This window comes from Planococcus citri, chromosome 1 (genome assembly GCF_950023065.1).
Source record: "Planococcus citri chromosome 1, ihPlaCitr1.1, whole genome shotgun sequence".
Taxonomy (NCBI): domain Eukaryota; kingdom Metazoa; phylum Arthropoda; class Insecta; order Hemiptera; family Pseudococcidae; genus Planococcus; species Planococcus citri.
This window is the reverse complement of record NC_088677.1, coordinates 40,340,114-40,355,449: the sequence shown is the minus strand read 5'-3', so window position 1 is coordinate 40,355,449 and position 15,336 is coordinate 40,340,114. Positions and strand designations below refer to the sequence as shown.

Below are 15,336 nucleotides of genomic sequence, written 5' to 3'. Positions count from 1 at the left end.
AATATTTTATTATTAAAATTGAATAAGTTTTACTCTTCATGCACTCGAATGAAAGAAATTCAAAAACAGAAATGTTACAAACATAATATTTTTAGATTTTTCATCAATTGTCAACTTGTTCATTGCTATTGACTCTTTAAAAATAATATCAATTTTAAAATACCTTCGGTGTTCAACTTTTTTTTTCTTTTTTTTTTCCTGACGATGGTTTTTCTGCTCCAAATTAATTTTAATTTAACGCAAAAGTGAGAAAATTTCAAAGACACAAAGTAAATAAAACTGACAAATATTCCGTTACCTTTTATCCCGCTATTATTTTATAGAATACGGGTTTGAGTTTTACCTTGTACATGCGGTGACATAGCATGGTACATTTTGCAACTGCATCCTACTTTAAGCGGAGCCTTTGATGTTAATTTTTTTCCCTCGTTTACTCTAGTTTTCAAACATGGAAATTAAAAGATTTTAAATTCCTTTTATTTACTCAACAACCACCAAGTGATGACGTGTGTACTGTGTAGCTAATTACTATTTTCATTAGGCCAAAGGGAGAAGCTGTAATGAAAGAAAAATTGATTTTGATGATGCTGAAAAAAATGACCTACTAATGTTGAATGAAAAGCCATCTTAGTGTTTACTTTAAGGAGAATGGAAATTCATCTTTCACCATGACAGAAAAAAGAGGTTTTTAGCGCTTGAGTTTGTGTTTTTTTAAAATGTTGTTAGCCGAAAAAATTTTGTTTTTTAACATATGCTAAAATTTTAATTTAGCAAACAAGAAGAATATATACCCGCATTAGTTAATCATAACTGAAATGGTGTCGGTGTTCGGAGAAATATGGTTTTCTATTTCGGTATCCGTATATCACGAAGTATTTTTACGATTATCGGTGTTGTGTCCGATTGAACTGGCAATATGTTATTTCGCCTCGCGTTCATTATTAGTAAATCTTTTTAAAAATCAACTAAATAAAAGCCGGTAAGCTTCTGCGGTTCGGTATTTATGATTTTTCTCTTTGAATTTGTGATCGTTTGGGACGCGATTTGTGTAAATTAAACAGCGATGTGAACGTTGAAATTCAAAAGTTTTCTATCGTCCATCGGGTTGTTATCACATCCTCCGGTTCGAGGCTCTCGTGTTCAGTTGGATAATTTTAATTTCGGTAAGATTATTCATCGCTTTATATTACCTTATTAATATGCTAGAAATACTGAATTCGTTAACCCTTTCAACGTTATTAAGGTTTCTTTGTTTTGCCAAGAATACTAATGATAAACGTCCGCGTACCAATCTAAAGAGTTATCAGAAGGAGAAATGAGCATTTATAGGTAGGTAGATACTAATTTAAATTTTTGGTAGGTAGGTAGGTAGGTAGTAGGTACGTATAACTCAACTCATTCACGACGACCCCAAGATGTTGATACTAGGTTGCTATTGCTAAATAGGTAAATCATCATCGTTCCTTCTGTTGACACATAACTATAGTTAGTTAATCGTTTTGAGAAAATATCGACTATAGTGTCGCGTAATTATGTTATCGAAATCTAATTGCAAGTACCTACGCGTAAACAGTACTTTAGGTGATAATGACTATAAGGGTCATTTCGTATTAGGTATTAAGGATACTTACCCAGAGCCTTTTCGTGGATTTCATTGAAACCAATAATTGGAACAGAAGAACCTTAAGGGTCATATCCTTTCAAGTGTCACTAAATGGAACGCTTTGAAGTCAAAGTATTTCTACATCAGCCTCTCTCTACAACTATCTGCTTTCCAAAGTTGTTGTAGATTTGTTTAGGATGTCTCACATAAGTACAAGAATTGAAAACCATTTTTGATTCATTTGTAAATTTTTTTCAATTTATTAATTTTTTTGTACGAAATACCTTTTACCTACCTACCTATTTTGGGTGCTCTGGGAATCGAAATTTGTCTTATGTACTTATTTGTCACAAATCGTGAACTGAACGAGTAGGTAGTATAAAATGAGTTATATTCAATTTTTTCTTATTGTAAAGCATTAGAAGTATCAAAGCTCCCTTATCTCTTCAATATGACATTTAGGTAAAAAAAAAAAAAAAAAAAATACACACAGCACACAGTGAAATTCGAAGCTGAAAGCGAGCTCTACTACTACACAATGGCATGAGGAAATTTCAAACGTACACGTTGTGATTCCATAGGGTTAAAAAAGATTTGTAGAGTCGGAAGTAAGAGTTTGCCCATCTCGGGGTAGATAGATTTAGATAATGTAGGTATCAGTGTCACCCTTATCCGTTTTCCATGCAACTAGCTATACATAGGTAGGTATATGTAGTTGGTGGATAAGCTTACCTGTGAAATGTTATTGTGGTCCATTAATCATGATCACGTGGTTTTGAAGCAATGTGTTGAGAACGTAGAGAGCTTTCAAAGATTCAAGTGTCAATAAACTTATTTCGAGTCATTTTTAATGATACTTCTCCCGCATATTTACGAGTAGGTATCTATCAGCGCATTAAATATTCTGTACTTGCTCCCTTGTTCGATGAACTTTCATGAGAAAAAACGTGAAAATTATGTAGTTCTGTTTGCCGGCATAGTAAAAAAAAAAAAAACATTTTTAAAAATGAGAAATTTTGCCAGCAAAGTTACACAATGTAAACGGTCGTGTTATTATTTTTACAACGAATTCGCATACTAATACATAAATGAACACATGGTAAAGGTTGAGTGGGCACCCAATACGTACATACTCGTAATCATTCAAGACTTTGGAATATGGGATAACTGAAACCCGCTGATGTGAATTTTATTTACTTTTACGAATTTAGATTTCTTTTTATAGAACACATGTATGATGAACGGCCGCAGAGTAAAAATACTCAAAAATAAATCGAGCTGTTTTTACTTAAAAATTATTATGATTTATGAATCACTTGAAAGTATTTTTTTTTTTTTTTTGTCGTCAAAGAGGATTTTTTTACGCTAAGGTGGTGAAAGTCTTTCAAGCAAACGAAGTCGATAATGAGCCGGACTATATGCTGAACTCCTTCAAAAATTGTTTACCCCCTCATCATTCGATGAGATTATACGCGTAGTCTATTAAAAAACTACCTATATCGGATATTGGTTTTGTCTATGAAAATCTGCTCTCGGCCAAGTCGAGTAACGAGTAGGTACTATAGGTAGGTACCTATATAGATAGATATCTCGTTTTATTTTTTCTGCGCTATTTAACGTCGTGTTGGTGAAAGAATCGCCTACAAAGTCATCAAGTAACCTATGTTCTGGCTGGGATAGTTTTCTAAGAAATGAACATTACCTAGTGTTATTTTCTCGTTTTATGTCGTATCGTTTGCATATCTACAAAATTTACATTTTAATAAACTCGAAGCTCCAGTGTTTTAATTCTCTTCATACCTCAAGTCGATATCATTATTATTAGTATCGCGTTTCTTTCAGTTTCATTCCTGTGAGAGTAAATTTTTTTTTTGATACTTGTGTTTGGAAGTACCTATTTCGTTCGAATTTTCATCTCTAGAGAATTGGATCGATGTTCAACTTCTTACGTACTTGAGTTATAACATTTGAGTGAATGATTATGTACTACATACTATGGTAGGCAGACCTGTACATGTATGTAGGAAAGTATTGATGTATTTTGCTTGTTTCGTTGCTCGATGTGTGAATATTATTATAACGAAAATTATTTCATTGAATGAGTTGGTTGGTACTTTGTAATTTTCAAACGAAAACATTAGTACACGGTTTTTAATGTGCGAAAGGCAAATTAATATAGCCTTGACTGGAAATTCCAGGGTTGCTCATCTCATGATCAAGTGATTTTTTTTTCTCGAATGTTGAGAAGATGATGATAATTTACAACTGAATGATGATATGAGTGATATGAATGACTGTTTTAATTTTTAATTTACTGCTGATTGACACAGAGCTTTAGACATGCTTTAGACTATAATTAAAATGATCGTAATCCTTAGGTTTGAGCTAGTACGTGGGTAGGTATCTACATACTTTACTCACTTACCAATTTCTAGTAGATACATACTATGTACAATGTTCATATTTTTACAAAATTTGAGGTTTTTCTTGTTTCGAAAAAAAAAAAGATTTTTGTTGTAAAAAATATTCTGAAGTTGGAATTACTCGCAGTCTCTTACTTTTTTTCAAAATGAGGAGCTGAAAGAACGTCGAAAAGCTAATTTCAAAAAATTCACTACAAGTACCTGCATACATTTCAAGTCAGCCATCTTGAATAAGTAAAAATCGACGTATCTACAAATATTTTTATATCCAATTGTTTTAAAATTGGAGAACTGAAAGGGCATCGAAGGCTTCGATTCGAGGTATATCCTTCTAGTAGATACGTGAGTATTCGAACTCAGTTTCCTCTAAAATCCCACGACGACACGTCAAACTTATTGAAATAAATTTTTTTCGGTATTTTGGTCATGCTCAAAAGGGCACAGTAAGGATGGGTCACAGGTATCGGATCGGATGAATAAACAAATATTCGTACTCAACGCCTTGAGTGTGATATCAATTGATAATTGCCCAATTTTATTTGTTCAGTTTTGATTAAAATTGGGAGCTTTTGTATCACACGGGGAATAGGAACATTGATGTTTAGAAGCTCTAAACTGTTTTGTTCTAATCATAAAAAAAAGAGTTTTCATCTTGAAAGCTAAAATTTAAGCTTTTCAAGTTTTCATATTGACTTTGAATTTGACATTTATTCTATTAAAAAGCTCGCAGACAAATCTCATCTACGTTCAATTAATCTTTGAGTCATACGCCTTTAAATCATTAAATCTTATTCTCACTCTCGTAGGAGGAGGTCTCACGAGATCTGTCTTCTTCGAATCCACTGGAAGTTTAGGATAGAAACTGTGGTGGTAAAGTATTTTAATAAGTTATTGAAAAGAACTCGTCATAAAATTTCAGAAAATTCGATGAACTCGACGTTATGAAATGAATCTTGAGAAGTTCAAGTTCCAGTTCATGAAATGAGGTTTTCATAATTCTGTTTTGACTGGCGTAATTTCAACGAGGTTTATAGAAAATGACGACTATCTTGCGGCATGACGAATACTCAGGATTGAAGAAATTAAGTGAAGGTACCTAATTCAATTTCAGAAAGAGAGTAAAGTTTTTCAACCACAATTCTTCAGTTTCACTTTTTGAAGCGAACAGTTGACCCCCCCCCCCCCTCTCCATAGATCGATTGTTACCACTTTAATGTCGATTTGTCCCATGGGTTCTAGCAGTGTACCAACGTTGATTATTTCGTACAACGTTTTCTAGAATTAGTTATTTGCAAATGTGTCAGTCTTTAGAATAATGAACTTCTGCTGGAGGCTCCAGATTGACTCAAAAATGATAATGGTCAAGTAGGAACATGGTTCAGGTTCAGGTTGTAGTTCCGCTCAATTTCCTGCAGAAAAAGGTATTTACCTATCTTGTAAAAAATTAAAAAACAGTGCGAAAATGATCGGAATAGATTTGAACGGTTTATTGTTGCATAGCTAGAAACCGACTTTGAGTTTTTTATTTCGAAATTTAATTTACTTATAATAGGATGTTTTTTCAAATTTTTTTATCTGTAGGTTGCCAAAAATTGAAATTCTACTTCGAGCTTAAAAATTTAGTTTAAGTAGGAGATGTGCGCGACACATTCTGTATTTACATGTAAAGGTTCCCTTTCTAGTAAAAATTTTTGTGAAGGATGTTTCGCATACCTATGACAATGTTCATTGAATATGTCACCAAAATGAACGAAATCTTGCGACACGTGAAGTCACTGGTGACATGAATTGAACGGTTTTAAGATAGACGAAACGATTACGAAACAGGCCAAAATATATCCAGAAGTGTTTTAAAAAAATGTTGAATTTATTTGTCGACTTAGTAATACTCTTCTTTCTTTGAAGTACGACGTGCTTCATATTTTTTCAACGAATAAAAAAAAAGAAAAAATGATTATATTTTACACGGTTTATTCTCAAAATACGGTACCTACCTACCTATGACCTACATGTATATGTACACATTATTTCTAAACGATTTATTCGGTGCCTAGATACATTATTATAAAAGTACGTATTTAAGTCTACCTATACATATGTAGATTTACATCCACATACTTAGACGTACATACTACATAGGTACTACATACCCTACATAATATGTATTATACATCACTATATGTATAGGTACATCAGTCGCATACGTGGAATACCTACTTACTTATTCGCCATGGCACGAATAATTAATTTTGCATCGTGATATATCGTAAATTAATTACGTATTTTAAAAAGGATTCGCTCGTATGTGTTTCCAATTGCCAACACTCGATATCTAGTGATTTTTTTAATATTTATTTTAGAAAATAACCTTTAGAGAATTTCTGCAACAGATCCAACGCCCATCGAGGCTTATCTGTTGGCACCATATGGCCAGCATTTCTAATCATCATATCGGTGAATTTTTTCGCCGTTTTGTAATATCCAACCAAATATTGATTCAAATGAAAAGGCTTTCGCTCAGCTGTATAGTATTCCCAAGCTCCGCTCCACGACAAGTGTAAAAGCAAATTTTCTTGTAAATACCAAGGACATATGATATCAAGTTGTCCGGTGAAAACTAAGGTTGGGTAATTTTCCAGCACCGTTTCGAAAATCGGTTTCATACTTTTCATTATATCCTCTTGTAATCGATTGAATACTTTTAAAGTACTTTCGCTAAATCTGCGGTAACCGACGTGCAGAGCTTTTCGAATATGCGGTTGATTCAGAAAAGTTATAAATTCTGTCGAGGCGGTTTTTTCTTTCAATAGATTGAAATATTGTTGCAGGCCGGTCAACTTGTAAAATAACGTATTGGAATCATCCATGCCGAAAAAAGTACTGCTCATTAGCTCGCTGGCTTCTTTCCATTTGCCCGCTCTGATTTTATTCCTCATTTTATCCTCCTGTTTTTTAAGTTCCTGTTGTCCATTAGCGTCGACTAAACCGTGCGAGTATAGATATTCGTTGTAGTGAAGCATATGTTCGGGGCTTATCATCGGATTACCGATTAATAATCCTGCGATATTTATAGAGGGATTTGTATTAGGTTTGTTCAAAATGGTATACGCTAATGACGGTATGTATTTGCCGGCGTAAGATTCGCCGCTGATTATTATTCCAGATTTTTGTAAATTTGGAAACAAGATTAAAAATTGCCTCAACGCTTCGTGCAGATTTTCACCTATGGTTGCCTGATTGGTTGCGTAACCGTGTTCGTCATCGTCGGTGAAACTAAACCCCGTGCCGACTGGATTGTCGATATACAACACGTTGAAATCATTTGTCCAAGCGTACTTCCGGTAACCTAGTTTACCTTTTTTGAACTCGTAAGGTCCGTTTTCTGTAAATAAGCCGAATAACGAAGACGCGCCGGGGCCACCTTGCAGCCATATTACCAACGGAGCTTCCGAATTACTCGAATTTTTGCTTTTGCAAGGAAAATACCAAAAAAATAAGTTAGAATTGTACCTTTCGTGTACGGTGAAATAACCAGAGTAGCTTTTAATTCCTTCGAGAAATGGGTTTACTTCGGCTTCTTTTCGTCCTTCTTCTATACGTCCTGATGTGATGTAATGTGTCAAATAAAGCGGTTCCAATGATTTTAATTTTACATCCGAAGCGGATATTACCAGCGTTTGTCCAACAATCACTATCGAACTTGTCAGCAAAAAATTCAACATCATTTTGAACAAAATTACATCGACTTTTGTACGGCACCTAAAAAACAGGAAAACTGCTGTCACAATTTAAAGCTCATAATTGAAAAAATTTATTTGAAAAATTAGCAATAGGTAAGTACGATACGTATAGGTACGTAGTACGTACAATTGCGAAAAATTTTATCTTATCCACTACTTGTGCTCGTAGAATTAATTAACATTACGAATTTATTGTGTCGACGAGTATCTGTAGATAAATTAACTCTGAGCGCTCGTTGTAATAATTTTTTCGAGTATCACTCGAGTCGTACTATCTGATAGGTAAGTACCTCGCCTATCTACCTACCTAGTATGTCTGCAGTACAAGTGGATACAATTACACATGCCATAAAAAAAAATTATTGAAAAAATGAAACAACCTAGTTGCGAGTTGTAATGAAATACCTAACTCCGTAACTGAATTTTGCCTTTTAAAATTCCTCTCTAAAATGGGTTGTTCGTTGCGCGCTGGAACTTTCGTGTTTACAAACAATAGAATATGTTGTACAAGAGAGGGAGCGAATGAGAAAAAGAAAAAAGAGAATAGGGATATTTATATACGAGTAAAAGCTCCCTTGTAGAATTTTAAAGCGCCTTTATTCATATACGCCCCCAAAAAAATCTTGGCGCCGTGTGTAGCTAGTAGCTAGGCTAGCTACACACTTTCACATTACATTCGCCTGAATGGTTCCGTATCTCATATTGAGACATAAATTTATAGGATTGCGTCAATAAAATGCTCGAAAAATTCAATTATGGTTTTTCAGATGTGTTGTCTCTTCTTTGGTTTTACTGGTAAGGTCCGTCATCGGTCATTTTGTTCTATACGTAGGTAGAGGTACTGTATATAGTTTGGGACGATTATTTCAAGATTATTCGTGTCAAATTTTATTGAGCATACTTACCTTTACCTTATCTGTGCAAGTCAAATTGAAGATTTCCCGAGTTGCATCCGTTATTATCGCACATTTCAAGATTTTTGAAAAAATTGCGTTCAAAAAACTTTCTATGCCATCCTACGTCTGTGTTGAAAGTGGCACTCAAAACACATCGGTAGTTGGAATATAATCTAGAAAAAATAGTATTGCGCATAGGGTTTCAGCTACTCAATTGTACCTACTTTTTGAAAATTCAGAAAATTTGTTTCGAAAAAACTGCCTCTCAAAAATACGTTTTTTCTCACTCATCGTATGAAAAGTGGCTTTCAAAAAGCCATTGATATTTAGAATATCATTTCTAAAGTTATAGTACGTACATAGGTAGGTACCTTTTTTTTCTCTTGTCCAATCGTATATTTTAAGATTATGGGATACTTTTTGAAAAATACCTATGCTCAAAAAGTAGGTAGAGGTACCATAACTACATCTGCATGCACTGCACTCGTTCTCACTCGTCGTCGTGTCGAAAGTGGCCCTCAAAAAGCGGTAGTTTGTACATATTTTAAATATGGTAAGTACAGACAGTGAATTTTTACATTGCTTTGTAAGTAACCAATCGCTCAGAAATAGGTATGATTTTATAGGATAACTGCCGAGGTACATACCATGGATTGGATATTTGACTTTTTCGTCAATTTATGCAATTTTTGAACTTAAATTTCACCCATATGAATCAATTTTTCTCTTGAGCTGCTCGATGATGAAGTTATACAGTACACATTACCTACCTACTGGGTATATTTCGTTGATCTGTAGGTTGGAACATAAATTTACAATTTCAGTAAAATTCGCGACGTATAATTTGATTAAATATTATTCAAATATACTGATCTAGAAAATATTTAATTTTAAAATAATATGAAATCAACTTTGGCTGAATTCATGATGCGGCGATTTTGAATAAGTCGCACTAACGAATAAAAATTTCGGACAATTCATCATCATGAATGACATTATCGGTGTTTTAACTCCAGTCGAATATAATTCACTCGTATACCTATAGGGTCTATAATAGGTATATTTGATAATACGCATAAATTAGCTTATTTTACCAAACTAATAAATACGCAGATAATTTTCAATTTCCTATCCGAAAGATTTTTTTTCCATCGTGCCGTTGAAATTCCTGCATTGACACCCAGATTTCCGCCGTTCAAGTTTTTCATTTCGTGCCTATTAAGTACGGTTCGGTTGATTTGCAAAGTCTTATAAATTTTATCTGAAACCCTAAAACTGATTTCAATATCGAATGGTTGTAAAATAAAATATTTTCTTGATCTCGATGCAACAGCTGAAAACACAAAGGAAAATGTAAGTATTCTGTGATTTCTGAATAACCTTAATATAAGAGGATTGTCATTTCGTAAACTTATTTTGGTAGGTATCGTGACATTAAATTTTACTTTGTTCGGTTTAAATATTCGTTCGACGCTGATGAGTTTTGGAGATCACTCATTATTTCGCTGAAATTTAGAGTGGCCTATTTACGCTACCAGAATAAGAAGTCTTTAGATAGGCCGCCCGTAGTGTCTACTTATTAAGTAACGGTTCACTGAATTTCTAACCCAGAGATGATTGAAAAATAGGATACGGTTTGTCAACAAAAAAAGGTACTATAAATGAATTCTTGATCGCATTACATTTTCCTGGCGTTTTCCTTTTTTAATTATGTTTTTTTTTACATACCTTACTGGATTGGGGAAAAATTATTTGGTAGTAAATGCGTGTTCTGTATAGTGTATATTATAGTGTGCAAGCACAACAGCAGATATACTTACCTCGTATGTATTTTTTTTTTATGGAATCGCTTTGTTCAAAATTAACCCTCGAAGTCGTATTTCATTTAATGTGTGTTTTTTGTGGCGCAATTATTAGATAAACATCTCCCTTACGCTTGTTTCTCTCTGTTGAATCACACTCACCCTGTGAGAGCATGTTTTGAGAAGCTTTTCCGATGACTTGGCCGTAAATCATTTGATTTTTTTTTTTTTTTTAATGTAAGCGAAAAACTATGTTTACATTTGTTTGCTTTATTTTTTATTCAACAATGTTTTTCAAATATTGGATTTTCAAACAATTCGAGTTTTGAGAAAATTAGTGAAATGTTGTAAGCTTTTAAAATCGGTCTTTACCTATCCCTTTCTTAATATTTTGAAATATTTTTATAAAAAATCGATCAATGTTTGCATTTTTTGCAAAATGTTCAAAACATCCGACCGAGCTCATCTATTCACTCCCGTGCCTCCTCTCCCCCCGCGAAAAAAGAAGACTCGTATTTCCATTTTTTTTTTTTTTTTTTTTTTTTTTTTTAAGAAATTAAATCGTATATTTTGAAATTTTATAAGATCGATGTTAATAACGAAAGTTTGATTTTGGGGTTCTGTCTAAATCCGCATTTTAAATGTACACTGTACAGGTACATAATCTACATAAAATAAAGCGCTAATAACGCGTTGTAGGTATACTTATGGCTATTAGGAAAATATCACTCTTGAAACCGTATCATGTTATATGTTTTCCTTTCTAAAAGCGTTTGTCAACATAGTGTCATTTTTAAATTATGAGCTGCTGGTGTACATAGGGGTTGGATTTTTAAAAAAGCACCAAAGAAAAAATGGCCGTTTATTACGTAGTAGATATAACTCGTGCTTGCTTTACCAACAGTCTCAAATCCTGGTGTAATTAAAATACACAGTCTGGGGACTAAAACGTCCAAAAATAAATCAAAATGTGAGTAAATGTTGATGAAGAATAAGATTATATAATTTCCTGCGAGATTAAAAAATTAATTCTTGAAAAATTTGTTATTCTAAAAGATTATGAATGTTGAATATTTTATTCTAATTCGGATTAACTTTCGAACTTGACAGAATGAAGGTTTTTTTATTCGTCAGTAAACACTAAACAGTGGTTTTGACTATTAAAGGACAGATTACTCAGACAACTGGTACATATCATGATGACTTGAAAATAAGATTTGAGCGTGCTTAGATTTTCTCTAATTGTAAGTATATTTTTATTGCACGTTGTTCTTATCTGAAAATTGAAAATATTTAAGTATTATGAGAATTCAGCTGAATTGTTTCATTAGAAACCTAAGGAAATACAGTTTGGTGGTCCACAGAGCTCAAGATAAAATCACCTCTTTCTTCTCTCTTCAATTTTTTTCGTGGATGCAAATAAATCTAGGATATAAAACATACATATAAAGTTTAAGAATTAGGATGCTGACAAAAAAATTCTGCCTTAGAAATAAAAAATTGAAGAAATTCATTCCATTTTTATTTTAGCTGAATTGAATTTTTACCAAACAAAATTTAGAATAAAAGAGTGGGGAGGGGAGAATTGTTATTGAGGATTCAAATTCAATTTAATTGATGACAAATAAAATTCAGAATCAAATTTAATCTAATTTTACTAAATACGAGTAAATTTGAAATGAGTATATACCGTAATTGAATAATCTTTACCTCAGACCATCCTGTCAAACTCACACTCTTTGGCCAGCCTATAGTGAATAATGGGTGTCATTTATCGGCACGACGAGAAAAAGGGATTTTGCACGACAGATGTGAACGCCTGAAAAGTGAAATACAGAAAGTGTTGTCGACCATTGCACGACAGAAAAATTAAAGTGCTCGCCGGCGTGTGCCCGACGAATTGAATGAAATACCCAGACTGCTCTGCTAAAGAAACGACGAAATTGAGATCAAAACGACAAATTATGAAATTCAATGAAAGCTGGTAATAATACTCACATTAAATTAAGACAAATTATTCGCGGGTTAAAATTAAAAAATAATGTTAAATGTAATGTTCTATCAAGTAGGTAATTTAAACGAGTAGTGCCTTTTTAGCTTTGCTCGGCCTCCCTCTCTTCCTCTTCTGCCCGAGAGGTACTTCGCTTCAATCGGCACCGTCACTTTCTGAATCGCAAAATACAGAAAAATAGCCAAAAACTTATGAAATTTTTTCGATTTCTAGAAATTTTCAGTAATAAATAAAAAGTTGGCACCATTGCCTTTCAAAATATCTCCCCAGTTTCAGAAATGATAAATTTCGATATTTTGGCTTAATCAATGCGAAATATTGGAGAAAAACAAAATTTTCAATACACAAATTCATCCAAAAATAAGCGATTTGCACATTTTCAACTGATCATTGTAGAACCCCAAAAGTTCCAAAACATACTCTCTCTTTTCCAGGGGCACCTCTGAAGCTTAAATGTTTTCTGCGTACAGTAGTACGTGTTTGAGTACCTATTACCAACAAGTTTGGGAATCCCTGCTTTCTAAAAGCGCAAACGATTTACAAAAAGTGCAAACAGTTAATAGCCCGTCGGGCATTCCCTTTTTCGCGACGCAAGTTTTTCATGTTTGTCGATCAAGGTCTGTCGTTCAATGTTGTCGTTTTAACAACCAAAATAGTCGTTAAATCGTCTGTCGTTCAAAAACCATTATTTTGTCATGGGGTTGTCCTGTTGTGCAATTCACTCATTCTGTCGTTCAATTAAAGTTTTCCCGTGAATAATTGCGACAGAATTTTAATTCAAATTTTCGTTCTTCAAAGTACATAATTATAATATTGCTCCTTTAAATTTCAAACTAGGCAGCATGTTCAACTCTTAATTTTTTCTAGTTCATTCTCATTTCATTATCACTTTATCAGATTTATTTTCATGCTGTCCTGTCTGAACAGGTGTACCTAATCCGATAAAAACGTTGATCTAAATAGATTTGGTCAGATCTAATCTACATAATTCTATCCAGGAAATGCCGAGATCAGATACGATCAAAGCGTTGATCTGACCAGATCCGGTCAGGTCAAATTGTATTCATTAGAATGTCCGGATTTAATCAAATCTGATCAAATACAATCACTTTCCTCTGAGTTATCAGTATCACTTTTGAAAAATTTCCAACTGGCACCCAATTATTCAAGATTTGAGATGGATACTTCCATTGTGGCGGGTAGGGGGGGGGGAGGTGTTTGTGTTCAATCCAATTCCATATACATAAGTAAAACAGAAGTCCTCGTATACAAATGTCATTTTTTATCATTTTCTTTTTTATTAAATATCAATGAAATTATGATGTTTTAAAATAATACTTATTTTTCTCGCAGCTATCTACATATTTCAGTCATTACTTCATTATTAGATGTGTACTCGTTACAAAAAGGGCGTAATTCCGTCATCTTTGATTAACTTGGTTTATTTTATCGTTACAGATTGGTTAATTCTGATGTAATTCCAAATGCCAGCTAGGAAGGGGCTTCTAGCTCCTCAGAATACATTTTTAGATACCATAGCAACTCGCTTCGATGGAACCCGTGAGTGATTTTTAAATTTTAATAAATTTATTTAATTTGTAACTACATATCTTACACACGTAATATGAGTTTCGAATAGAATCATTTGATTTTTTCTTATGGCAGATAGTTTCAAAGAATGATAATATGCTACTCTCTAAATTTGAAACAGTCAAATTTAGAGAGTAGGCATACCCTATTGTATGTATGTATTGAACAAGATTGAGATTTCTAGGAAATTATGAGATATTAAATTCAATTATTTCTTCTTCGTTTTACATTCATTATTACTGCAATAAATTATCTGCTGATTGCCGCATGCATGGAGAAAATATAAGTATTGCTATTTTTGACTAGGCGGTTTTTCTAAAACATACTTCGCAGCCAGCTATAGTACGAGTATGAGTAAAGGGTATCTATGATTAATGTAAGTATCCACTTGCTGAACGTTATGCCACCAAAGTGTCATGTTGAGGGGTTTCTCGATGTACGATTCTTGTCATTTGATTTTAGTTCCAAAATCTGAAGAACTCTCCTCTTACTTTGAGATCAAAAAGCATGAAAATGATTCCGCATGGTCCTTGGTTCAAAACGTTATGGCGATATTTCGCGGTAGAAGAAAAATTTTGGTGCCTGAACGTTTGATAGATAAGTGAATAAAATTATACCTACCACCAGTACAGAATTATGAGTATACCTACATCTACTTATTCAATAGAAATGGGTGAGCGAGCTCGAGATATTCGTAAATAATTTGTCAAGTTTTCGCATTAGATACCTACCATATTTTCTCCTTTCAAAGTACATACCTATTTTCATTGTTCCATTGAATGTTGTACCCAATATATAATCTACTACTTACACCGACCTGCGGTATTTCGTATTTGATCGATAAATCAACTCATTGAAGTATTAAAGCTACTTGTATTGAATGGTTTTCGTTATAGGTACCTACCGATGTACGAGTAGTTAGATTTAAAAAATTGTTTCGGAATGAAAATAAATTAAAAATTTTGCTCATAACATCTTTGTATAAAAGTTTCGTCGATTTTTAAGTATGAGTGAACGAGTGTTTCGTTATAAAGAAGGTAGTCTGCTGCAGACGACAAGCGTGAGTATTTTCTTTTTTTAGAAAAAAAAAAGTTTGTAATGTATTATAGGTTTTTATGATATATGTAGTTTCGAGTATAGGTATAGGTTATCCCTTTTCTATTCAGTTTCGTAAAATCTGTTGGAAAAGAGAAAATGAATGTAATAACTTTCGTCGAAACCAATTTTCAAAAGAATTGGATAAACTTTTTGAATAGTGGCTGGTTAGATGG

General features: G+C 33.3%; 2 protein-coding genes across 10 annotated transcripts in view; one reads left to right on the top strand and one right to left on the bottom strand.

Moving 5' to 3' along the window:
• Elk (Eag-like K[+] channel) overlaps positions 1 to 15,336 on the top strand; it is a 108,896-nt gene that overhangs the window by 1,654 nt on the left and 91,906 nt on the right. For 2 of the 9 annotated variants that reach the window (XM_065344757.1, XM_065344755.1), the window contains exons 2-3: positions 772 to 1,163; positions 13,934 to 14,035. In XM_065344757.1, coding sequence (XP_065200829.1) covers positions 13,960 to 14,035 — 76 coding nt within the window. In that variant the 5' untranslated portion in view covers positions 772 to 1,163; positions 13,934 to 13,959. Of the gene's footprint in view, positions 1 to 32; positions 1,164 to 13,933; positions 14,036 to 15,336 lie in introns of those variants that run through there. The other 7 variants (XM_065344756.1, XM_065344754.1, XM_065344760.1 and 4 more) reach the window with 5 other exon arrangements.
• Positions 5,981 to 7,945, bottom strand: LOC135831906 (venom serine carboxypeptidase-like). Its single transcript, XM_065344753.1, has one exon. It carries the CDS (start codon positions 7,749 to 7,751, stop codon positions 6,378 to 6,380), a length of 1,374 nt encoding a protein of 457 aa, XP_065200825.1. The 5' UTR covers positions 7,752 to 7,945; the 3' UTR covers positions 5,981 to 6,377.